General features: G+C 43.7%; 1 protein-coding gene across 5 annotated transcripts in view; it reads left to right on the plus strand.

Annotated features, from left to right (window-relative positions):
• Window positions 1-25,795, plus strand: part of ABLIM3 (actin binding LIM protein family member 3) — a 136,775-nt gene that overhangs the window by 51,764 nt on the left and 59,216 nt on the right. For all 5 annotated transcript variants that reach the window (XR_011464844.1, XR_011464847.1, XR_011464846.1 and 2 more), the window contains 3 exons: window positions 10,877-11,060; window positions 13,288-13,400; window positions 22,863-22,989. Coding sequence is in view for 1 of the 5 variants with exons in the window: in XM_070374595.1 (XP_070230696.1) it covers window positions 10,877-11,060; window positions 13,288-13,400; window positions 22,863-22,989 (424 nt within the window). In the remaining 4 variants the exon portion in view is untranslated. The remainder of the gene's footprint in view (window positions 1-10,876; window positions 11,061-13,287; window positions 13,401-22,862; window positions 22,990-25,795) is intronic.

The following is a 25,795-nucleotide window of genomic DNA, read 5'->3' on the forward strand; positions in this document are numbered from 1 at the left end:
TTTTGGATTATGTTTTTCTCTGGATATATGCCCAGGAGTAGGATTTCAGGGTCATCTGGTAGCTCTATTTTTCCTTCTGTAAGGAAAAAACAAAACTAAAAAATTCCATACTGTTGTCCATGATGACTGTCCCAGTTTAGATTCCCACCAACAGTGTAGCAGGGCTCCTTTCTCTCCACACACTCTCTAGCATTTATTGTTTGTGGATTTTTCTTTTTGATGATGATAGCCATTCTGACTGGTGTGAGGTGATATCTTATTCTAGTTTTGGTTTGCATTTCTCTAATTAGACATGTTGAACATCTTTTCATGTGCCTCTTGACCATCTGTATGTCTTCTTTGGAGAAATGTCTATTTAGGTCTTCTGCCCATTTTCTGATTGAGTTGTTTATTTTGATGCTGTTATGCATCATGAGCTGTTTATAAATTTTAGAGGCTAATGCTTTGTCAGTCACATCATTTACAAACATTTTCTCCCAATCTGTGAATTGTCTTTTTGTTTTGTTTGTGATCATCCTTTGCTCTACAAAAACTTTTGAGTTTAAGTAGGTTCCGTTTGTTTATTTGGTTTTATTTGTTTATTTTGGTTTTTATTTCCATTATTCTGGGAGATGGATTGAAAAAGATATTGCTGTGATTTATCTCAGAATGTTCTGCCTATGTTTTCCTCTGAAAGTTTTATAATGTCCAGTCTCATGTTTAAGTCTGTAATCCATTTTGAGCTTATTTTTGTGTATTGTGTTAAAGAATGATCTAATTTCACTTTTTAAATGTAGCTTTCCAGTTTTCACTGTACCATTTGTTGAAGAGATTGTCTTTCTGATATTGTGTAGTCAATTTGTCATAAGTTAATTGACCATAGCTGCATGGGTTTATTTCCGGTTTTCTATCCTGTTCCATTTATCTGTATTTCTATTTTTGTGCCAATACCATACTGTTTTGATGACTGTGACTTTGTAGTGCAGTCTGAAGTCACAGAGCCTGATTCTTTCAGTTCCATTTTTCTTTCTCAAGATTGCTTTGGCAATTAGGAGTCTTTTGTGTCTCCATATAAGTTTTAAGATTTTTCTCTTCTAGTTCTGTGAACAATGTCATTGGTAATTCAGTAGGGATTTGCCTTGAATCTGTAGATTTCCTTGGGTAGTATAGTCATTTTCACAATACTGATTCTTCCTATCCAAGAATATGGTATATATTTCCATCTGTTTGTGTCGTCTTTGATTTTTTTCCTCAGTATCTTACAGCTTTCAGAATGCAGTTCTTTTGTCCCCTGAGCTGGGTTTAGTTCTTGGTATTTTATTCTTTTTGATGTGATGGTAAATGGGATTATTTCTTTAATTTCTCTTTCTGATCTTTCATTGTTAATGTATAGGAATGCATATTTCTGCATGTTAATTTTGTATCCTAAAACTTGACCAAATTCACTGATGAGCTATAGTATTGACAGCTCTCTGGTAGCATCTTTAGGATTTTGTGAAGAGGAACTCAAAAGCCTCTTGATGAAAGTGAAAGTGGAGAGTGAAAAAGTTGGCTTAAAGCTCAACATTCAGAAAACGAAGATCATGGCATCCGGTCCCACCACTTCATGGGGAATAGATGGGGAAACAGTGGAAACAGTGTCAGACTTTATTTTTCTGGGCTTCAAAATCACTGCAGATGGTGACTGCAGCCATGAAATTAAAAGACGCTTACTCCTTGGAAGGAAAGTTATGACCAACCTAGATAGCATATTGAAAAGCAGAGACATTACTTTGCCAACAAAGGTTCATCTAGTCAAGGCTATGGTTTTTCCAGTGGTCATGTATGGATGTGAGAGTTGGACTGTGAAGAAGGCTGAGCGCCGAAGAATTGATGCTTTTGAACTGTGGTGTTAGAGAAGACTCTTGAGAGTCCTTTGGACTGCAAGGAGATCCAACCAGTCCATTCTGAAGGAGATCAGCCCTGGGTGTTCTTTGGAAGGAATGATGCTAAAGCTGAAACTCCAATACTTTGGCCACCTCATGCGAAGAGTTGACTCATTGGAAAAGACTCTGATGCTGGGAGGGATTGGGGGCAGGAGGAGAAGGGGATGACAGAGTATGAGATGGCTGGATGGCATCACTGACTCAATGGACGTGAGTCTGGATGAACTCCGGGAGTTGGTGATGGACAGGGAGGCCTGGCGTGCTGTGATTCATGGGGTCGCAAAGAGTCGGACACGACTGAGCGACTGATCTGATCTGATGTATAGTATCATGTCATCTGCAAACAGTGACAGTTTTATTCTTTTCCAATCTGGATTCTTTTTATTTCTTTTTTCTTCTCTGACTGCCATGGCTAGGACTTCCAAAACTGTATTGAATCAAAGTGACTAGAGTTGATATCCTTGTCTTATTCCTGGTCTTAGAGGAAATGCTTTCAGCTTTTCGCTGTTGAATATGATGTTAACTGTACGTTTGTCATATGTGGCCTTTATTGTGTTGAGGAAGCTTACACCTATGCCCACTTTCTGGAGAGTTTTTATCATAAGTGGGTGTTGAATTTTATTAGAAGATTTTTCTGCAGCTACTGAGGTAATCATAAAGTTTTTATTCTCCAGTTTGTTAGTGTGGTATATTGAAGAGTTTCAGAAGGATAGATGTTAACTCTATCTACATATAAAATTAAAAAATTTTAAATAATCATCTAGAAAAAAGTGGTTCAGTGTAATTTGCTAAAAATTTTAATGATGTCTGGCAATGTGTCACATGTGACCAGTTCATGAAATTAAACTGATGATTCAGAAAAAAAAAAAAGATGCTCTGGGAGCTCCTCCTCCTGATGCCAGACCCCCAGGCTAGGGATCCTGATGTGGGGCTCAAAACTTTCACTTCTGTGAAAGAAACTCTGTGATATAATTGTTTTTCAGTTTGTGATTCACCCATCCAGGGGCTGTGGGGTTTGATTTGATCATGATTGATCCTCTCCTTGGAGAAGGCAATGGCACCCCACTCCAGTACTCTTGCCTGGAAAATCCCATGGACGGAGGAGCCTGGTAGGCTGCAGTCCATGGGGTCGCTAAGAGTCGGACACGACTGAGCAACTTCACTTTTACTTTTCACTTTCCTGCATTAGAGAAGGAAATGGCAACCCACTCCAGTGTTCTTGCCTGGAGAAATCCTAGGGACGGGGGAGCCTGGTGGGCTGCTGTCTATGGGGTTGCACAGAGTCGGACACGACTGAAGCGACTTAGCAACAGTTCCTCTCCTACCATCTTGATGTGGCTTCTTCTTTTCTTTGGATGTAGGATATCTCTTTTGGTAGGTTCCAGTGGTTTTTTTTCGGTAGTTGTTCAACAGTTAGTTGTGGTCTTGGTATTTTCATGAGAAGGTGAGCTCTTGTCCTTCTACTCCATCTTGGCAAAGTTCTGTGTGGTTGGTATTTTATATTGAGAATTGGTAAACCCCTTTAGTACTAGTTGACCTAAGAGAGTATCTTGGTGTGTGACCATTTTTACATCCCCAGAAACTGAGACAGGACAAAGAGTAATAACAATAAAATTGTTATAAGGAGGTTTGAGCTATGAATCTACAGTTATATTCTTAAGAGATTGTGTTTGTTCTTTTGCTTTAAGGCAAAATTTAATAGTTTAAAACAGTCTTTTATTTAGCTCATGTTTCTCTGGGTTGGCTGGGCAGTTATTCCAATCTGACTTGGCTCTGCTTATCTCTCCTCACCTCATTGTAATGATATGATGGGTCAGCTGGCAGTGGTTGGCAGGCTGTTGACCTGAGTACCTCCATATGGCTTCTTGTCCTCCAGCAGACTGGCTTGGACTCATTTGCATGGTAGTCTTTGAGTTCTAAATGTGACAAAAGAGCAGGCTTTAGTAAGCAAGACCGTTTTGCGCCTCACCTTGTGTTATACTTGTTAATGTCCCACTGACCAAAACAAGTCAAATGGCCAACCCAGATTCAAGATCATGGAAAATAAACTTCGATTTTTGTGGGAGGAGATGCAACATGAGATTTCAATAATGTGAATACAGAGAAATGAAGAATTTGGCCGTTTTGACAGTCTACTATAGGGAGATAATAGAAAATCTTTTAAGAGAGATTTTCAGACCAAAAAATTTATCATTTTTCTGAATATTTTCAATGTCAGCTTTACTTGGAGAGTATTTTTGTTTCCATCAGTAAATGGTATAAGGATTAGTTACCCTAAATAACCCTAAATTTCTATGAATTTCTTTTAGAACCCTTTTAAAGTGCACAACTGTGCTGACATGAAAGGAAGGAATCTGCAGAGGTGAAAAAAAATAAAATAAAAGCAGAAATTCTGGTGTGACTGCCAATGCCAGATTTAATCCTCATGTTTTATGCTAAATCTTGAAGACCTTGAGCTTTTACCTTGACAGCTACATGGATCATGGAGAATAAAAGTCAAAGCCTAGAGCCTGACCAACATAGGATTCTAACAGGAGACCTCTGAGTAAAACTAAATTTCCTCCTACTAAAGATTACTCCCAATGTATAGATGGATGAGAAGTAAACCAGTAAAGGAAACAGCACTGAAACTTTCCTGTACCAACTTAGGCACTGGGTATAAGACAGGGAAATTTGTAACAAAATGTCTAACCATACCCACTCTTTATATGGATTCACATTCTATTTTCATGCTATACATTTGACATTTTTAAAAGTGAAACAGAATTTTAAAGTGATCCCACACTTGGCAAAGGTGAGGTTTATTCTAGACCTCAAAGAGTTTCTACAGATAACATTATTATCATAATGAATAACTCCAGTAAAAAATGCACCAATCATAATGAGAGAAAGCCAGCAGAATGATGGAGAATAGAATGGAAACCTTGGAGACTTTAGATTGACGTTTTCTGACATTGTATAATAACTACTTTCAATACATTTAAACAAGTAAGAGAAGCCAGCAAAAACAATGAACAAGAGACAATACATTATAACAACAGCAGATTTGAAAAAGGAACAATATACCTTTTAGACATAAACATGTATAGTATTTAAAATTTAAAACTCAGTGTATGGATTAAATAGCAGATCTGATGTTGTTGAAAAGACAATAAACTTGAAGATTCAGTAAAGAGAGTGGTATATATTGACAGCCCAGAAATACAAGAAAGTGGTAAAAATAAAAGAGAAGTTTATACATGGAGAGTATAGTGAGAGAGTTTGACATATATCTAATCAAAGTTCTACAGAGATATAATAGAGGACATGAGTAGGAGGACAATATTTGAAGAGATAGCATCTTTGAATTATGTAGAACTGTTGAAAGACATAAATCCTTGAATCTAGGAAACTTAATAAATCCCAGTAGGAAAATATAAAAGAAATCTACCTACACACATCATAGTGAAACTGCAGATCACCAAAAACAACCTCCCCTCCCCACCCCACCCCAAAAAAAACCCATCTTAAAAGTAGCCAGAGAGAAGAGCCAGGATATCTGCATATGAATGGTAAATAAGCTGACAGCTAAAGTTTTAGTAGCAACAAGGAAATCTGAGAACAGTGAAATAATATTTTTATGTACTGAAAGAAGTACCTAAAAATTTATGTATTCAATAAAACTATCTTTCAAGAACAAAGGCAAACCGACAGCTAACATCATACTTAATGGTGAAAGACTGATTGACTGCCTCCCTTTGAGATCAAAAATATTAATTAAAAAAAAAGTCTGCTCTTACCACTTTTGTTTAACATTATACTGCAAGTTCATGGTAGGTCAGTTAGGCAAGAAAATGAAATAAAAGACACCCAGATTGAAAAGGAAGTAAGAATACCTCTATTTGCCCATGGCATGATCTTGTGTATACAAATCCCAAGGAATGCACTAAAAAACTATTAGAAGGAACAAGTTGATCAGATTTCAAGTTACAAGATCAGTTTACCAGAATTAGTTGTATTTCTATATACTTAGAATGAACAATCTGAAAATAAAAATGAGAAAACAATTCCCTTTACAATAGCATCAAATAAAATGCATAAGAATAAATTTAATGACGGCATAAAATTTATACTTTGAAAGCTATAAAATATTAAAGAATAAGTGAAAAAATATACCATGTTCATGGATCAGAAATCTTGTTTTGATGGCGATATTCTCAGGTCAGTCTACGAACCTGGTGCTATCTTAGTCAGCTCAGGCTGCCATAACAAAATGAAGATTGGGTGACATAAACAGCAGTAATGTATTTTCTCACAATTCTGGAGGTTGCAAGTCCAAGATCACGGTGTCAGCATAGTCAGGTTATGGAAAGCTCTCTTCCTGTCTTGCCGACAGGTACCTTCTCACTGTGTCCTCACATTTTCTGAGAGGGAGGGAAAGAGGTGGAGGGGAGGGAGGGAAGGAGGGAAGATGAGAATGAGAAAGAGAATGAGCAAGTTTGCTGGTGTCTCTTCCAATGAGGGCACTAATCCCATAATGAAGGTCCCATCCTATGGCCTCATCTAAACCTAATTATCCCCTAAAGGCCACCTATCTAAATACCATCACGTTATGGCTTGGGGCTTCAACATACAAATCTGGGGGAGGACACTATTCAGTTCATAGCACATGTAATCCCTATGAACATCCCCACTGACTTCTTTGCAGAAATTGTCAAACTGATTCTAAAATGTATGTGAAATTAGAGACATAGAAAAACCAAAATAATCTTTAAAAAGAAGAACAAAGTTGGAAGACTCAAAATTCCCACTTTAAAAGCTTACTGCAAAGCTACAATAAACACAACAGTGTGGTACAACAATAGACATAGAGATCATAGAAAGTAGAAATGAGAGGCAGAGATAAAGCCCTGGGCTTCCTTGGTGGCTCAGTGGTAAAGAATCTGTCTGCCAGTGCAGGAGAAACGGGTTCGATCCCTGATCTGGAAAGATCCCACATGCCGTGGAGCCACTGGGCCCATACTGTAGAGCCCAGTTGTTCAGTGGTGCTCTATAATAGCCTATGCTCCAGAGCCCATGTGTTGCAACTACTGAAGCCCTCATGCCTTGGAGCCTGTGCCCCACAGGAGAAGCCACTGCAGCGAGAGCCCTACACGCTGCACCTAGAGAGTAGACCCTGCTCATCGTGAATAGAGAAGCAAGACCTAGCACAGCCAAAAATCAATTAAATAATTAAATTTTAAAAATACAGTCTTATATTTATGGCCAGCTGAATATTATCAAGACAACCAAAATAATTCAATAGGGAAAGAATAGTCTTCAACAAATGATGCTAGGAAAACTGAACATATGTGCACACAAAAAAGTAAAATTGGAGTCTTCTTCACACCACACACAAAAATCAACTCAAAGTGAGTCAAAATATAGAAGCAAATATTCATGACATTGTTAGGCAAAGCCTTCTTGGACGTGATAACAAAGAAAGCAACTGGGGAAAAATAAACATCATCAAAATTTAAAATTCTTTTGCTTCAAAGTAGATCATCAGGAATGTAAAAAGTAAACACACAGAATGAAAGATAGGATCTGTAAATCATGTACTGATACTTGTAAAGGAGTTGTATCTAGGACAGGTGGAATAGACCAGTTGTGGTATGGCACCCCACTCCAGTACTCTTGCCTGGAAAATCCCATGGACGGAGGAGCCTGGTGGGCTGCAGTCCATGGGGTCGCTAAGAGTCAGACACGACTGAGTGACTTCACTTTCACTTTTCACTTTCATGCATTGGAGAAGGAAATGGCAACCCACTCTAGTGTTCTTGCCTGGAGAATCCCAGGGACGGGGGAGCCTGGTGGGCTGCCGTCTATGAGGTCTCACAGAATCAGACACGACTGAAGCGACTTAGCAGTAGCAGCAGATGTGGTCACACAGTTGAATACAGCACAGCAAAACAAGAGAACCACAATTAGGTGCATCGACATGAATGAATTTCAAAACCATAACACTGAGAGAACGAAGCAGTAAATTACACAGAATAGTTAATGCAGTATGATTCCATCTGTATAAAATTCAAAAACAGGCGAAACTAAACAATATATTGTTTGTGGAGTCGGACATGACTGAAGTGACTTAGCAGCAGCAGCAGCAAAGGTAGTAAAACTGGAAAGAAAAGCAAAGAGATTGATAAACTCATGATTCGGGAAAGGAGTGTGGAGAGGAGGCATTCTTAGGGTGATGAACAAGATTCCAAGGTGCTGGTAATGTTTCATAAGTTCACTAATGGATACCTGGGGGCGTATTTTATGTTTCTTGTTTACACTGTACAGTATACAGTGTAGTGTATTTATTACATTTTCTATATGTATATTTCACAATTTAAATGTCTAAAATAATGAATGAAATCCCCCTCAGGGGACCTGCTTTGAAAGGACTCTGAAAGTCCATAAAACTGTCTCTTTTGAAAAGTTGAAAATCAACAGAATTATATGACAGAATCCTAGACTCTTAGACCTGGATGTGTCCTCAGTTATCACATAGCTCCCTCATTTTACAAATGAGGCAGCTGAACTCCAGAGAGGTGAAGTCACTTTTTCAAAGTCACACAGCACCTGAGTGCTAGAATAGAAATATGGAGGAAGATCCAGTGACCCTCAAAATAGTACGTTTTCCACTGAAACACAGTAAGGCTGGGTGTAAAGCCTCTTCTAGGCATTATATTTATAGTGAGCTTTCATTCTTTATTTTCTTGAAGCAGTTCTGAGTTCTCATATTCTGTCCCATTGTCAGACCATATGGTCTTTCTTTTAATTATAAGATTTTATTTTTTGATTCACAAAATAATGACTGCCCTGGATATATTAATTCCATGTCACTTCCATACTGCAGACCCTTCCCGTGGCCTTTCTTGTTATTTGAATGAAGACCTCTGCTCAGGCTCAAACACATCTGTCATGCTGGTCCAGCCTACCTTCCACGTCGTGTTCCCCACTGTATTTCCAGGAACCTGGGATTCTTATCAACTCTTACATCCTTTCTACCAAAAACTTCCTCCTTCAGCTCCTTGGGGGAAACGAAGGAACTGATTGTTCCGAGTTTTTGTATGGCCTCCTGGTTTTCTCCACTGGGAGAGGTGGCTCTGGGAGTAGAGTTGGCAGGGGACACAAAGGAGAGAAAAGAAGGGAAAAAACAGGAGCTCTTTCCAGGGATGTCATAGGCCATGACCTAACTAATTCCACAGCCATCAATCGATCTGCCACCTGCACACTCGAGAACAGCCTGTTCTCTGGCCTTGCCTGCCCTCCAGACCAGGCATTGTTTGATGTGATGAGTTTTCATGAATGCTGATGAAAGATGGACCCTGCCCCACTTGCTACCTCCACCACCACCTCCTCCACTCGCCAGCCCAGAGCGCTGGTCTCTATGGGCCTCCAGCTCTACCTCATACAGAGTTTTAAGTGTTTAGACACATAGTCAGCCCTGAATAAAGCTCTCCTTCTTCTAGACTCACAGGATGTCAATATCAGAAGAAAATCTCAGGTCATTTCTTGTCCAGTTTCTGCTTTTTGCATAGCAGTGAACAGAGGCCCCAGATTACAGACAGCCAAGGTCATTGTCACCCAGGGAGTTAGTGGCAGTGACAAGACCAGAGACCAGGTCGTCAGACTTCCAGAGTAGAGTCTGTCACTGACCTAGACTGTTTTCCCTGGTGCTGTGACATGTGAATTCACTTTGAAGCTGCCCTGCTCGCTCACCTTGGCCCTTTAATCCTACCTCTGGCCTTCAGAGTAAATAAACACTTGTGAAATACTTCTGACATTCACCTGGAAGTCCCTCCTACCTTTAACCAAGCTGCTTTTGAAAAACAACTTTGCCTGTTAAAAATGAGAGGGTATTTACTGGGGTGATGTCACCCGGTCCAGGCCAGGTCCTTGATAAAGCTGAGTCAGGCTAACTACATTTTTGGGAAACCGATGTATTAAAGCTAAGTGCCTGTTTATTACCGTAAACAAGAGCTGTAACTCTCTGTTGTATCAGTTCACATTGCCCTGACCAGCTGCTTCTTCCCAAAGGCAACCTATGTAGAAAGTCAAACTGTCAGACAAGGGTGAATGCAAACTCTGAACGAGGGGGATTTGAAAGAGCTCTCCGGCTGCTTTCCTTTGTTGCTGACTGGTCCTTTCCTGGCTGACCCATCCTTGTTTTAACTGGATCAATATACTCAGCAGTTCTGGTGGCCCTGAGAGTCATTCGGTATCTTGAAGGAAACTTAGCCTCTTTCTGCTCTTCCCATTATGTGTTGATTTCATAACTCTCAGAGGGAAATCTCATTCCCCACATTTCTAAGTCCTTTGGGGGAGGGGGTCCCTCATGATTTAGTTGTTCAGACACCTATAATTATGTCCACGTGCTCTTCTATTATCCGTCCTACATTACTTCATCTTGTCCACCAGGATATCCCAAAAGACTTTATAAAGTATGATGCGGACAGATTATAATCTTCAAATCATATATCCCATTGACATTCTAAGTTGTCTTCATCTAGCACAGACTCGTGCACATAGGAAATGCCCAGGTAATTTTTAACTGAATAATTCTTTTATTAAATCATGGTATCACTAGCTGTGTTGCATTGTGTGAGCCGCATGGCCTATATCTTAAGAGGATTGTACAACATGGCTGGTGTCAGTGCGCATCAGGGTCAGCCAGGGAGTTGTGCTAAAAATACAGGTGCCTAGGCTCTGCAACCCCAGAGAGTCTGATTCAGGCCCCGGCAGCTGCATCTCCAGAAGTTTTCCAGGTGATTCTGATGCAAGTCATCTTCAGACAATCCTTTAAGAAGCACTGGCCCCAGAGGCCCGTGAGTTCCCATGTGTCACCATTCTCTGGTCGCTTGTAACTGAGTCAGCCTCCAGCCTCATCCCCAGCAAGAGCCTCCTGCTCGCAGACCCTTCCTTGGACTCACCTGCCTTTATTTCCCCCTTGTTTCCTCAAGTGTGTGGCTGTGGCCTAGCCCAGTCAGGCTTCTTCTTCAAGAACCAGGAGTACATCTGCACGCAGGACTACCAGCAGCTCTACGGCACCCGCTGCGACAGCTGCCGGGACTTCATCACAGGCGAGGTCATCTCCGCACTGGGCCGCACCTACCACCCCAAGTGCTTCGTGTGCAGCTTGTGCAAGTAAGTGGGTGGCCAGTGAGGGCTGGGGCCCCCTGCCTCAGTCCCTGGGGAAGGGAAGAAATGGCCTTTCCCAGGCAGATCTCGAGGTGAACACTTTCATTCCTAGAATCTCAGGGGTGGGAGGACTTGACAAGCAAATGGTTTTGAACATTTAACAGCTGAATCCTGTCTGTTAGATGTGGTCTAATACAAAACACTAGTTTGTCCCAAGATGAAGGCAGAGTAAAGATCTGAGCCCCTACACTCAAGTCTCCTTTTTCCCATCAAAAGGCCCCAAAGGAACCACTGAGTGCCATGGCCTCTCAATACTCAGTGTGGAATCCACAGGTCTGGCTCAGGCTCTCACATCCTCAGCCACATGTGGTCCTGGGATGTCTATTTATAGCCTTCCTCCACAACCCTGGAGGTGACCCCACCTCTGTAAGCCTCAGCTTCATTGGTAAAATGGGCACCAAAACCAGTCTAACTTCACTGGGTTTTCAGGAAAATAAATGAGATGATACCTGCTCAGTGACTGGTTCCAAATTGTGTCTGATTTTATTATTCTTTTCTTTATCTTAATGTTCATCATCCACCTCCTCAAGACTTTACAATTTATTTTTGATTGAAGGATAATACTTTACAATATTGTGTTGGTTTCTGCCATACATCAACATGAATCAGCCATAGGTATACCTATGTCCCCCCCCGCCCCACTCTTGAACCTCCTTCCCACCGTCCACCTCATCCCATCCCTCTAGGCTGTTACAGAGCCCTGGTTTGAGTTCCCTGAGTCATACAGCAAATTCCCATTGGCTATCTATTTTATATATGGTAGTGTATATGTTTCCATGTTACTCTCTCCATTCTCAAGACCTTTGATAGGTGATGGAAAGCTCACCATCTGCCTCCTCCCTACCCCAAGCATCCCCATCACTTGTTAACTTAGCAAATGTACCTTAAAGACCCACTGGATACCAAATACCATATTAAGGAGACAAAAAATAAAGAAAACCTCAACCCTGTCCACCAATATTTTAACATTTAATGGACTGCTCTAAGTCATAAGTAAAGCACTATTGGAGTATATGTATGTACTTTTTAATAGGGAAAGTAATTTATAGATCAGTTATTCTTCTCATAAAATAACCACCTCTTTGTTACCAGTTAGAATTATTAACCACTTGGGGTTTTTGATTGAGACTAATGGCACAGTGCCTAAGAAAATATCATTCAGTGGCATTCATTCTTTCATCCAGCCCTTAAAACCTGGGCCTTAGGTCCTAGAATGCCAGAACCATTGGAAGTTTGCACAGTAGGGTCCATATAGTATAAAGTGGAGGTTTTGTGAAGCCCCATGGAGGTGAGGTGTCTTCTCAAGGTCATGATCCATGTCCTTTTACCGGTAGTGAGTGCCTGGGCTGTGACAAGAGCACAGCTCCCCCCTCCCCAGCACTCGCTCCATTGTTCATGTCGCTAATGTAAGGGCAGTAGAACCACGGCAGGCTTAGGGCCGTGTGCTCAGAACCCATGTTAACAGCCATTCTAGACTACATGAGCAAGAGCTGCTGTGTGATGGGATTGGCTGTGCTGAGGGTTCTAAATAGTTTATATTTAGTTAGGGAGGCAGGACAGGACAAGCTTGAGATTCCTGAGCTATGGAACTCCCAACTGTTCAAAGGCAGATGAGCAGAGGAAGAGGTTCTCTATGGGTGTCTAAGATTCCTGGGGAGTAAAAGGAAGACATTTTGGCAAATTGAATTGAGTTCTGCCTGACATACAGGGATAGGTCAAGTTGGGAAGACATCCTTCCAGGAGGAAGCACACCTGAGACGAGCTTTTAGCCTCTTTATTGTATAGAAGGAAATAGAAACCCACTCCAATATTCTTGCCTGGAGAATTCCATGGACAGAGGAGCCTTCCAGGCTATAGTCCATGGGGTCACAAGAGTCAGACACGACTTTGCAACTAAGCCACCACCACCACCGTTGTATAGAGGAGAAATGTAAGCTCAAATAAGTGTTGTGATTTTCCCAATGTTTAAAAATCATGTAAATGGCCCAACTGGATCTCCTTCCAGTCCTGATCCTGACTGAGTGGTTTGGCTCTGCCTCGGGAACAGCCTGTGAATGTCGCTGGTACTCTGTATGTGCTACCAGAGATCTTCAAGTACATGTCGTCAAGTCACCTATAGACACACAGCCCTCTGGAGAGGAGGTGTTGAATTTCTTCTTCTTCCTCCTCACAGGAAGCCTTTCCCCATTGGAGACAAGGTGACCTTCAGTGGGAAGGAATGCTTGTGTCAGACGTGCTCCCAGTCCATGACCAGCAGTAAGCCCATCAAGATCCGCGGACCAAGCCGTGAGTCTTCCCCGCTGGGTGCCTCCCCGTCTGCAAGCACATCTCCCAGGGCTCCCCTGTCCCAGTTTCACTGACCATTTCCCTCTGCAGCCTGGAGGGAAGTGGGGGCAGTTCCCACCCTGGAGGACTCCTGAAGTATGACCCAATTGGCAGACAGCCCAGACTCATGAGCTTCCCTACATACAAATGCAGGAAAAACAGGCTGCCCAACAGTAAACAGGGATGGCCTGGGCCATGTTTCAGCCGCTTGGGTGGTTCTCCTGGGATGAGCGGGCCTGCTTGTCTCCCCTCTGGTCCATGCTGCCTGGAGCACCCCAACAGAGCTGATCAGGTGTTTTCCACCAGTGGCTCTCAATTCTTAAAATTCCCCAAAAGACTATATGCAGACATATCCTAGCAAAAGATGGAATATGGGAGAAAGCCACAAGGGCTGTGTTTAGTGTCTCTTAGGGTGTGTCCTGTGGACTGCAGCATTAGCTTCACTGCAAAACTGGCAAAAATACAGATTTCTAGGCCCATTTTGGACTTATAGGAATGGGACCTAGAAATATATGACCGTAAGAAGCTTCCTGAATGATTCATTCACTGCTCCTAAAACTGAGAACTACTCATAAAGGTCATGTTCTATCACTAAAATACAGGTTGGGGCATGGAGGGAAGCTGAGAATCAGAGGTGTACCTTAGAACAGTCATTCTAATTTGTGGAATGTCCATTCCATTCCAGCTTGTCTAGCTGTAAGATATCTAAATCACTGTTGCAAAACGCCCTTCTCAGACCCCTCACTGCATGTGCCCACACACACACCCAGGGTCTCATAAGCCAGGTTGCTGTGCTGCTAAGTCACTTCAGTAGTGTCCGACTCTGTGCCACCCCACAGATGGCAGCCCACCAGGCTCCCTTGTCCCTGGGATTCTCCAGGCAAGAACACTGGAGTGGGTTGCCATTTCCTTCTCCAATGCGTGAAAGTGAAGTCGCTCAGTCGTGTCCGACTCTTCGAGACCCCATGGACTGCAGCCCACCAGGCTCCTCCATCCATGGGATTTTCCAGGCAAGAGTACTGGAGTGGGATGCCATCGCCTTCTCCAAAGCCAGGTTAGGCTCCAGCATTCTTTCATGTTACAGGACACTCTCACTGGCCTTGTCAGCAGAATCAGTGAAAGCCCATTAGCGTCCTGTGCTGCATCACTGTGCCATGTAGGGGCTGTCAGCCACAGCACCAGCAGAATCAGCATGCTGGGGCTGTGTCCACTCGAGGAGGGTGAGCATAGAACCACCTCCCCCAAGTCCGCAGGACTCAGCTCCCAGAGGCTCTAATAGCAAGGGAGCCTGTTGGAGGAGGTGCTCCCTCCATCATCCTTCCCTCCTTTCAGTTGATTCAGACCTGTTCCTAGACCTTCCTTCAGTGTCTTTGGTGGGGATCAAGAAAAATTTGCTGCTCTGAGCAGGTTTCCATCTCGAGGTGGCTAAGGCTGAGTGCACACAGTTATCCTTCCTAACTGCTTGAAAGCATCATCCAGAATGACAGCAAGTCTGGAATGCTGGGATGCAGGACCACAGGACCATGCTGCTCAGGTACCCGGACACCAGTGAGACCACGTGTGAGGCCATAGAGAGAAGCCAGCTGGAGTCAGGAGGCTGTGTTCCTTCTGTGTGATGCATACCTGTCATGCAGCCTCCCTGTGGCTCAGTTTACCCAACTTGGTGGAAAGCAAATTCAGCAATCAGACTAACATACATCATAGTGTGTAAACTGCTCTCTAAATATAAAGTGAGGGGTTTTGTTGGCTTGGTGGTCTAATCTAGAAAACATGCCAGAGGAGAACTGAGAATAAATTCCTGAATCTGCTGTTATTTCACTCAGCTTGTGTTGTGTGTTACTGTGTGCCCTGGGGATCTCAGGCAGGTGGGAGATTTCCTCAGCTGCGTGTGGGAGGCCTGCATGGGAGCATGTCCACGAGGAGAGGCTGTTAAATGTCTCCACCATAATTCTTCAGATCAGGAGGTGGAAGAAGGGAAAGAAGAATCAGTACAGAAGAACAGTGAGCATGTGGGCAGTCTCCAGGGGAATGCCGAGGATCATGGCTCCTCTTGCTACTCACGAAGTCTAGACATCAATGTGTGGATCTGTGGGGAATATGTTTCAGAGAAATGTTCTTTCCCCAAAGGTGGTCATTGTCCATGCTGCAAACACGAAGTGGTCTCCTGACTCGAGGGGAGGTTGGAAAGGCTTCTGAGTCCCCCGAGCATGGAGGAAACTGAAACAAGATTCAAAAGAGTGCTAAGATGACAAACATAGCTTGGAAAAGGAAAATTAAGGACGAAAAGCTTGCTGTATTTTTGAGCCAGAGGAGTGTGAATTTTCATTCCTGGAATGTCAAGACACTGTGGAAAAGCAGAATCTGTATCTACTCAGAAGAGATCAAGAATACTTGGGAACTGTTAAGAGATGGGAATCATGTTACTTATCACAGGCAGGAGAACTGTTTCTTCACAGACCTCGCTGAGAAGAATCGGGGCAGAAGCATCACCAGCACCATTGCCATCACCACCGTCATGATCACCAACATGCCATCACCACTGCTAACACTGACTGACTATTCCTAGTGCCAGGCACTGCACAGACCTCACTGCAAAGAATCAGCGCAGTAGTACCATCACCACCAAAACTACTGCCATCACGGCTGCTAGCATTGACTGGCCATTACTATTGTCGGTACTGCACTAAGTTTTCTAAACATCTCACTGAATCATTACCACAACTCTATGAGGGAGACAAGAGCAATGGTTTTTAGATAAGAAACCAGATACTCTAAGAGTGTCAAAGGTCACTCAGATAATGGTAATGGGACCAGAGTGTGAGCCTAGGCAAGTCTGGCTTTGGAGCCTACTCCCTTAACACCCTATACCAGAGACATGACTTGCTAAGAGGAAGGGTCCTGTCTTTCTGGATTAGTTGCCTAAAACAAGGTGGGGAGCTTGCTATGACGCACACACCCACCTATTTTTGCTGTAATGAATGACACAGTCAGAAAAAGCTAAAAATAACTGTCTGGGGTCTTCAGAGATTCCAGTAAACGGAGGGATTTAGGAGGAGCAGGTGCATCGTGCTTATTGCCAGCTGAAGGTGGTAATTTTGGAATAAAGAAGAACGTATGAGGAATGGAGTGGACAGCTGGCTGTGCAGAATCCAGCTTGGGACAGGGTGTGTCCTGACCTTGCTTATTACACCGGCTCCATGGGCTCCCGGATGCAGTGTCTGAAGCTCCAATGTTGGTCATAAGTAAAAGTTGGAAGAAGAGGGGAGAAAAAGATCCTGGTAAAGATCCTTCATCTGAAGCCAGTTGAGTGGAGGATGAGCAATATAATATGGAAAAAAAAAAGTGGAATAGGTGTGCCAGAATTCTCTGGAGGAATTAGCAGGCCTTCCCTACATCAGAGATACTGCTTCTGACCTCATATCAGAGATTGGATAATGTACAGAGTATGAGTTAAAAACCATGAGAATGTGGAATAATAATGATAAGAACCACTTATTGGGTACATACATGCCCAGCACTGTGCAAAGTCCTTCCAGGCCTGACTTCAGTTCATCTTCACACCAGTCATGTTCAGATGAAGAAGCTGGACCTGAACAGTTGCACAAGTAATCAGCTGGGGAGCTGGGATTCTCCCCTTGGCCAGCCTCCCTCCATTCACTCTAACCTCTCAGCTCAACCTAACCACTATACTGTACCATCTCCTAAATTTTAATTCAAGATGCCAATTCATATCAGATGTGTCACTGCAACTTAAAGAGATGGAGCTCATCTCTTTTGTGGCCACAAAAGGATGCAACTCTTTGAGTAAGGTTTATTGAAAAGATAGACAATGGTGGTGTTAGCCAGTAACTTCTCTATCTCCATGGAATCTACAAGTGAATTTGCTCAGACCATGTCAAGCAAGGAAAAGTGAAGTGCAGGAGATAAAGGAGAAGCGAGAAACTGTAGTTGTCATAAAAGATTTGAAGAAACACATTTAGGGTAAGAGGTAGATAATCCTTGGTTGCTTAAAAGAGGGGGTGTCACAAGAATTCAGGCCTCAGCTTCATATTAAAAAGGCCATCATGACAGTCATACCTGTCCAGAGGCAAGAGGGGGTGAGCTGCTTACCCCGGAAGGCAGTGATTTAGAGGAAGATGCCCACCTGTTGAGAATGCTGAGGATTACTGTGCTGGGTGGGACTTTGATGTGAACTCTGAGCCTCTGTGGAATCATTTAACCCTATCAAGAAAGCCCACAGAGACACAAATTCAGCACCTATGGCCTAGAAAGCTGGACCAGATGCCTGAGCCCTCGGGTTTTCCTATACAGAGCATGGACAAGTAATTTCAGAGGCCCTATCTATAAAAGAAGAGGGGGTACTGACCTCTAAACAATGACATTCCAAAGACTGTGATTGGGATGGAGTGGAAGTTGACTTATTCCAGGAGAAAAAAAAGGAAAAGAAAGAAATCCTAAATCTGTTCTACCAGCCCCCGTTTGAAGCCCTGGGACTTGAAGCATTTTGCAATGGGAGACCTTCTTGCCCCCAGCTTGTGCTAAGAGACATTAGAAAGGTGCTGTGTAGCCAAAAGGCGTGGACTATGGGAGCTGACTCATACACACACTTCATCAGGGCCCAGACTTTCCACAGCTTGCTGGACACACCCCCTTCCTAGAGGCACAGATGCCTCATCTCTTCTCAGGACTGGCTTCGAGCTGGATGAGAGAGCTTCAGCCAACCTCTCCCAACTTGCTGTGTGTCTCTCTCCTCCTCTACTGCTCCCAAGTGTGCATTTGCCTTTGGTGCCAAGAAGGGGGCCTGTGCTCTGGTAAACATTGCCCCTTGACCCTTTCCTCCTCCAGAGTGGGACATCCGGTCAGCTAAGCCTGAATTCCCAGCATCTCCCAAGTACCTCTGACCTGCCTCCATTTCCTGCCCCTCCCTAGACGTTATTGAGCAACAAGCAGCCTCTGGGCCCCCCTACATGCTATTGGCCTCAGTGCATGATCCAGGGTGATGGAAACGGAGAGCAAGGGTGCCTTTCTGCTCTGGAACAACCTCATCAGACTCTTTAACCCTCACTGCTTGGGGAGGCAGATGTTTGGTTTGTTCAGTTCAGTTCAGTTCAGTTGCTCAGTCATGTCCAACTCTTTGCAACCCCATGAATTGCAGCACGCCAGGCCTCCCTGTCCATCACCAACTCCTGGAGTTCACTCAAACTCACGTCCATCGAGTCGGTGATGCCGTCCAGCCATCTCATCCTCTGTCGTCCCCTTCTCCCCCTGCCCCCAATTGCTCCCAGCATCAGAGTCTTTTCCAATGAGTCAGCTCTTCGCATGAGGTGGCCAAAGTACTGGAGTTTCAGATTCAGCATTATTCCTTCCAAAGAACACCCAGGACTGATCTCCTTTAGAATGGACTGGTTGGATCTTCTTGCAGTCCAAGGGACTCTCAAGAGTCTTCTCCAACACCACAGTTCAAAAGCATTAATTCTTCGGCGCTCATCTTTCTTCACAGTCCAACTCTCACATCCATACATGACCACTGGAAAAACCATAGCCTTGACTAGATGGACCTTTGTTGGCAAAGTGACGTCTCTGCTTTTGAAAATGCTATCTAGGCTGGTCATAACTTTCCTTCCAAGGAGTAAGTGTCTTAATTTCATGGCTGCAGTCACCGTCTACAGTGATTTTGGAGCCCCAAAAAATAAAGTCTGACACTGTTTCTACTGTTTCCCCATCTATTTGCCATGAAGTGATTGGACCAGATGCCATGATCTTCGTTTTCTGAATGTTGAGCTTTAAGCCAACTTTTTCACTCTCCTCTTTCACTTTCATCAAGAGGCTTTTTAGTTCCTCTTCACTTTCTGCCATAAGGGTGGTGTCATCTGCATATCTGAGGTTATTGATATTTCTCCCAGCAATCTTGATTCCAGCTTGTGTTTCTTCCAGCCCAGCGTTGCTCATGATGTACTCTGCATAGAAGTTAAACAAGCAGGGTGACAATATACAGCCTTGACATACTCCTTTTCCTATTTGGAACCAGTCTGTTGTTCCATGTCCAGTTCTAACTGTTGCTTCCTGACCTGCATATAGGTTTCTCAAGAGGCAGGTCAGGTGGTCTGGTATTCCCATCTCTTTCAGAATTTTCTACAGTTTATTGTGATCCACACAGTCAAAGGCTTTGGCATAGTCAATAAAGCAGAAGTAGATGTTTTTCTGGAACTCTCTTGCTTTTTCCATGATCCAGCGGATGTTGGCAATTTGATCTCTGGTTCCTCTGCCTTTTCTAAAACCAGCTTGAACATCTGGAAGTTCACGTTTCATGTACTGCTGAAGCCTGTCTTGGAGAATTTTGAGCATTACTTTACTAGTATGTGAGATGAGTGCAATTATGTGGTAGTTTGAGCATTCTTTGGCATTGCCATTCTTTGGGATTAGAATGAAAACTGACCTTTTCCAGTCCTGTGGCCACTGCTGAGTTTTCCAAATTTGCTGGCATATTGAGTGCAGCACTCTCACAGCATCATCTTTCAGGATTTGAAATAGCTCAACTGAAATTCCATCACCTCCACTAGCTTTGTTCATAGTGATGCATTCTAAGGCCCACTTGACTTCACATTCCAGGATGTCTGGCTCTAGGTGAGTGATCACACCATCGTGATTATCTTGGTTGTGAAGATCTTTTTTGTACAGTTCTTCTGTGTATTCTTGCCACCTCTTCTTAATACCTCTGCTTCTGTTAGGTCCATACCATCTCTGTCCTTTATTGAGCCTATCTTTGCATGAAATGTTCCCTTGGTATCTCTAATTTTCTTGAAGAGATCTCTAGTCTTTCCCATTCTGTTGTTTTCCTCTATTTCTTTGCTTTGATCGCTGAGGAAGGCTTTCTTATCTCTTCTTGCTGTTCTTTGGAACTCTGCATTCAGATGTTTATATCTTTCCTTTTCTCCTTTGCTTTTCGCTTCTCTTCTTTTCACAGATATTTGTAAGGCCTCCCCAGACAGCCATTTTGCTTGTTTGCATTTCTTTTCCATGGGGATGGTCTTGCTCCCTGTCTCCTGTACAATGTCACAAACCTCAGTCCATAGTTCCAGGCACTCTATCTATCAGATCTAGTCCCTTAAATCTATTTCTCACTTCCACTGTATAATCATAAGGGATTTGATTTAGGTCATACCTGAATGGTCTAGTGGTTTTCTGTACTTTCTTCAATTTAAGTCTGAATTTGGCAATAAGGAGTTCATGATCTGAGCCAAAATCAGCTCCTGGTCTTGTTTTTGTTGACTGTATAGAGCTCCTCCATCTTTGGCTGCAAAGAATATAATCAATCTGACTTCGGTGTTGACCATCTGGTGATATCCATGTGTAGAGTCTTCTCTTGTGTTGTTGGAAGAGGGTGTTTGCTATGACCAGTGTGTTCTCTTGGCAAAACTGTATTAGCCTTTGCCCTGCTTCATTCCTTATTCCAAGGCCAAATTTGCCTGTTACTCCAGGTGTTTCTTGACTTCCTACTTTTGCATTCCAGTCCCCTATAATGAAAAGGACATCTTTTTGGGGTGTTAGTTCTAAAAGGTCTTGTAGGTCTTCATAGAACCATTCAACTTCATAGAACCATTCAACCGTTCCAGCTTCTTCAGCGTTACTGGTTAGGGCATAGACTTGGATTACTGTGATATTGAATGGTTTGCCTTGGAAATGAATAGAGAGCATTCTGTCGTTTTTGAGATTGCATCCAAGTACTGCATTTTGGACTCTAAGGGAGGAGGTGTGCGTGGTAAGTTATATCCTTTGCCTGGGGGCTAGGAGGGCTGCTCATTCAGCACATCTGCTCTAAGTTCTTACTGTGTGTTGAACATGGTGCTAGGCAAGAGAATAGGTTTAACCAAAAGCACACAAATCACAAACCATTGAGCATGTGAGCCTAAAGGTGAGAAAAAGTAGAACCTAAGCTTGGAGCAGGGATTCTCAAACTCTGCTGTGCTTGGAGATCTTGAGAAAATTCAGTGACAAGGGCTCTATTTCCAAAATATATAAAACAGCTCATGCAGTTCAATATGAAAAAAATAACCCAGCCAAAAAAACGGGTAAAAGAACTAAATAGAAATTTCTCCAAAGAAAACATACAGATGGCCAACAGGCACACGAAAAGTTGCTCAAACTTTTTGCATTTTAGAGAAATGCAAATCAAAACTATAATGAGGTGTCACTTCACATGGGTCAGAATGGCTGTCATGAAAACATCTGCAAGTGACAAATGCTGGAGAGGCTGTGGAGAAAAGGGAACTCTCCTTCACGTTGGTGGGAATGTAAATTGATACAGCCACTGTGAAGATCAATATGGAGGTTCCTCAAAAAAACAAAAGATAGAGCTATCGTATGATCCAGGAATTCCACCCCCGGGCATTTACCTGGAGAAAACTCTAATTTAAAAAGATACATGCCCCTCAGTGTTCATTGCAGTGCTATTCACAGTAGCCAAGACATGCAAGCAACCTAAATGTCCATCAACAGATGATGGATACAGAAGATGTGGTGTATATATACAATGGAATATTCCTCAGCCATAAAAAAGAATGAAATAATGCTACTTGCAGCAACATGAATGGACCTAGAGATTATCACAGTAAGTGAAATAAGTCAGAGAAAGACAAATATCATATGATATCACTTATATGAGGAACCTAAAAATATAATACAAATGATTTACAAAACGGAAACAGACTCACAGGCATAGGAAAACTTATGGTTAACAAAGGAGAAAGGGATAAATTAGGGTTTGGGGATTAAAAGATACACTCTACTACATGTAAAATAGATTAGCAACAAGACCTGTATAGCACAGGGAACTATATTTAATCCCTGTAACAACCTATAATAGAAAAGAACCTGACAAAAAATATATTACATATGTGTGTGTGTGTGTGTGTGTAACTGAATCACTTTGCTGTTACCTGAAATGAATACAACGTTGTAAATCAAGTGTATTTCAATAAAAATAAAATAGTTAAAAATAAAAATTCAGTTGATCTGGATGGGGCCCACATTTCTACACATTTGCAATTTCCCAGGTGACACTGATGCTGCAGGTCCCCAGGTCACAGAGAGTTGCATGAGCTCTGTTAGCAACTTGAGAACAGGCTAGGAGCAGTTCAGGGTCCGCTCTGGATGAACCATGGTCAGGATGACCAGCAAGGAACTTTCTGGAGGAACCCTATGAGGTCTTTCTTTTTCCCTCACACCAGTACCCCTTGTCAAGAGGCCAGGGTGCCTTTGGCCTTTCGCTTACCTGACACAGTCTCGACTGGCGCTGGTACCTAGGTGGGAGCAGTTACAGAAAAGCCAGCATTCAGGAGGGGTTGCCTAGACTCAGGCGCGAGACGACAGCAAGGGTCCCGGAGCCCAAGGTGCTTTGCTCATCGGGTCCTCCTGTCTTTGCAGACTGCGCTGGGTGCAAGGAGGAGATCAAGCATGGCCAGTCGCTCCTGGCGCTGGACAAGCAGTGGCACGTCAGCTGCTTCAAATGCCAGACCTGCAGTGTCATCCTCACTGGGGAGTACATCAGCAAGTAGGTCTCTCCCCGCCCCGCCTGCCTGACCTCTGCATGCCCCAGGCCTGGCCCCACATGGCCCTTGGCCTGAGTCACCAGCAGCATCTCCCTCCATTTCTGTCCGGCTGCCACACTCCTGCCACAAATGGCACCCCACTCACCTTGGGCCCTCACTCGGTGCTTCCTCTGTTCTGAGATGCTCTGCTCTGTTCTGAGCATGTTGCTCCTCCCCTTCCTCTGGTCTCAGGTCCCATACCCTCCCCTCAGAACTGGCTTCATACCACCTCTTACAGGCCCTCCACATTGGCCCTCCCAGTGGCCCTCAGCGGCCCTATTGGTTTCCTTCGGGTAGGTCAACACCATTTCCGATTGTATATTTAACCATGTTACCTTTTTAATAAGGATAATAATATTAGCTGTCATTTATTGAGCTTTTAGTATGGACAAGGAATGTAATAACTGCTCTGTACAAGTTATCACATTAAGCCCCATGACTACCCCCATTAGGTGTTAACCCCTATTTGAAAAGCTGCAGAAACTGAGTCTCAGGAAGTTATTGCCACAGTGATTATATTTAGTGTCTGTCCTCACCAGGGTGGGACTTTGTTTAATTCACTGCAGCCTTAGCACAATGCCTGACCCAAAGTCGATAATACAGCTGTTGACTGAAATGAGATAAGAGTTGTTGTCAGGAGAGACGGCCTAGCCCCGACACTGAACACTAGACAAGGCCCCTTGTGCCAGGGCCTTATGACCATATTTACACACTCAAGTACCTAAAAAAAAATTAGGGCCACTAGCCCTCAGAACTTTTTACACTTTGATCCAGACATTTTCTAGTATCACTCTCTGACCTGATGCTAGGATGTAGTAAGCATTAAAGTTGTAGCATGCATGGTTCTGCTGCCAAGAAATAAGAGAGACAGGCTATATGCATAAAATATGATGACTCCAGGGTACATGTGATTCAGAGCTCAAGAGAAGTTCTGTTCTTTAAGACCTTTCCAATCAGAAGTGACAGAAAACCCAACTCAAACTCCCTGAATGCAAAAATGGGAGTTTATTGACTCATAGAAATGGAAAGGCCAGTGGCATTCTGGCTTCTGGCATGGCTGAATCCAGAGGCTTAAAGCTGTCATTAGCCCTTCAGAAGCCTCACCCTTTCCCCAGTCTTTCTTGTCTCTCTCAGCTCTGCCTTTCTCTGTGTCTGATTCATTCTCAAGCAGGACCTCTCCAATTGGTAGCAAAGATGATTACCAACAACTCCAAGCTTTGTTTCTAGCAGCTTCATAAACCTGGCAAAGAGAGAGAGGCCTCTTTCCCAAGAACTCCAGCAAAAGTCCCACAACTGCCTCTGATTTGGCCTCCACTGGGTCACATGACAATCCCTGACCAATCACTGGCCAGAAGGATCTAAACCCTTGAGTCAGAGAGCAGCCCTTTGTAATTGTGAGTGGGAAGGGCTGGTTCCCAGAACTCAGGCAAGGTACTGCTGCTATCAAAAAGGGAGGTAGGTACTAGCCAAACAACCCTTGTCTGTGTCAGAGGTCTAAGCCACAGGCTGTGGCTGTGACTGTTCACTTCTAACTAGCAGAAGTGGTATCTGGAATATGTGAGAGCTTTATGGAAGATGGTAATATTTGGGCTGGACCTTGAAAAGGGGTATAAGATTTGAAAATGCAAAGGAGAGCTTGTAGCCAGAATGCCCAGCCTGAGCAAGGGCAGGGAGTTGCTGGCCACATCCATCCTGTTTGCTGGAACTCGGGTGTGTGCACAGGTGAAGTCCAAGGCTGCAGAGGTGAGTTGAGGTCACAGCCCGAGCGCTTTGAACACATATTAGTGGGAGTTTGGCATGCATCTCTGTGCCTGCCAAGTAAGGTGTTCCCTTGATGAGATGCCAGCCAGGAGTCCTTGAGTCTGTGAATTCAAGTCCAAATTCTCTGGGGCAGTAAGGGTTTGCTCAGAGCTCCTTATGAGCAGGTCCAACCCAGATTATCTACCACGCCTTAGGCCTCTGCAGCTGGTCTCTGGGCTCTTCATCCATCTGCCAGCAGAGTGGAAGGTGCTTAGCAGCGCCGGCTCTGGTATTGATGCCCAAGTTAGAAGCCCAGCCCACTTGACCTCAGCAAGAGACTCAGCTTATCTGAGTCTCAGTTTTCTTCATTTATAGAAACAGGGCTAAAAAGAAGAACCCTCATAGGGTTCAGAGATCTGTGCTTTGTACCTAATCAATACCCAGTAAATATTAATTTTTACACTCTGCCTCTTTTTAGAATCATGTATGTCTAATTCCCAAAGTCGCCTCACCCAGCAGCAGACAGTGCTTCCCCGGCATGCATGGGGAGCTTGTCAAGATGCAGATTCCCTGGGCCCAAATTAGGAGGTGTTGGCATTTATACCCAAATTTTGCTGTTTCATTGCACCCACCTCCTGACAAATGACTTTATCCCCCTGCAGGGTTACCCTCCTACCCCACAGAGTGTGAAAGGGTTGAGGGTGAGGGAGGCTTGTCTCATGGACCCACAAACAACAGTGTCACCTCATGACTTTGCTGAGCACCAGTCCTCAATGCTGCCTCTCCTTCAGGAAACACTGACAGCCCTGCTGCCCAGGGTGGGATCCCAGCAGTACCCACAGGGCAGCAGCATGGATGTGCCTGGTCTAAGGCCTCTCTGCGTGTTAGCGAGTTCTGTCCCATACAGAAGATGTCATCGGCACCTCAGAGAGATGTCATCAGATCTGGGCCTTAGAGCTAGGCCGGGCCCGAGCTGGGCTGAGCGCTTTGATGCCCCCAGTCATCCCCACCTTGGCCCTTGAAAGCTGA

Source organism: Bos mutus, chromosome 7, assembly GCF_027580195.1.
Source record: "Bos mutus isolate GX-2022 chromosome 7, NWIPB_WYAK_1.1, whole genome shotgun sequence".
NCBI classification, from domain to species: domain Eukaryota; kingdom Metazoa; phylum Chordata; class Mammalia; order Artiodactyla; family Bovidae; genus Bos; species Bos mutus.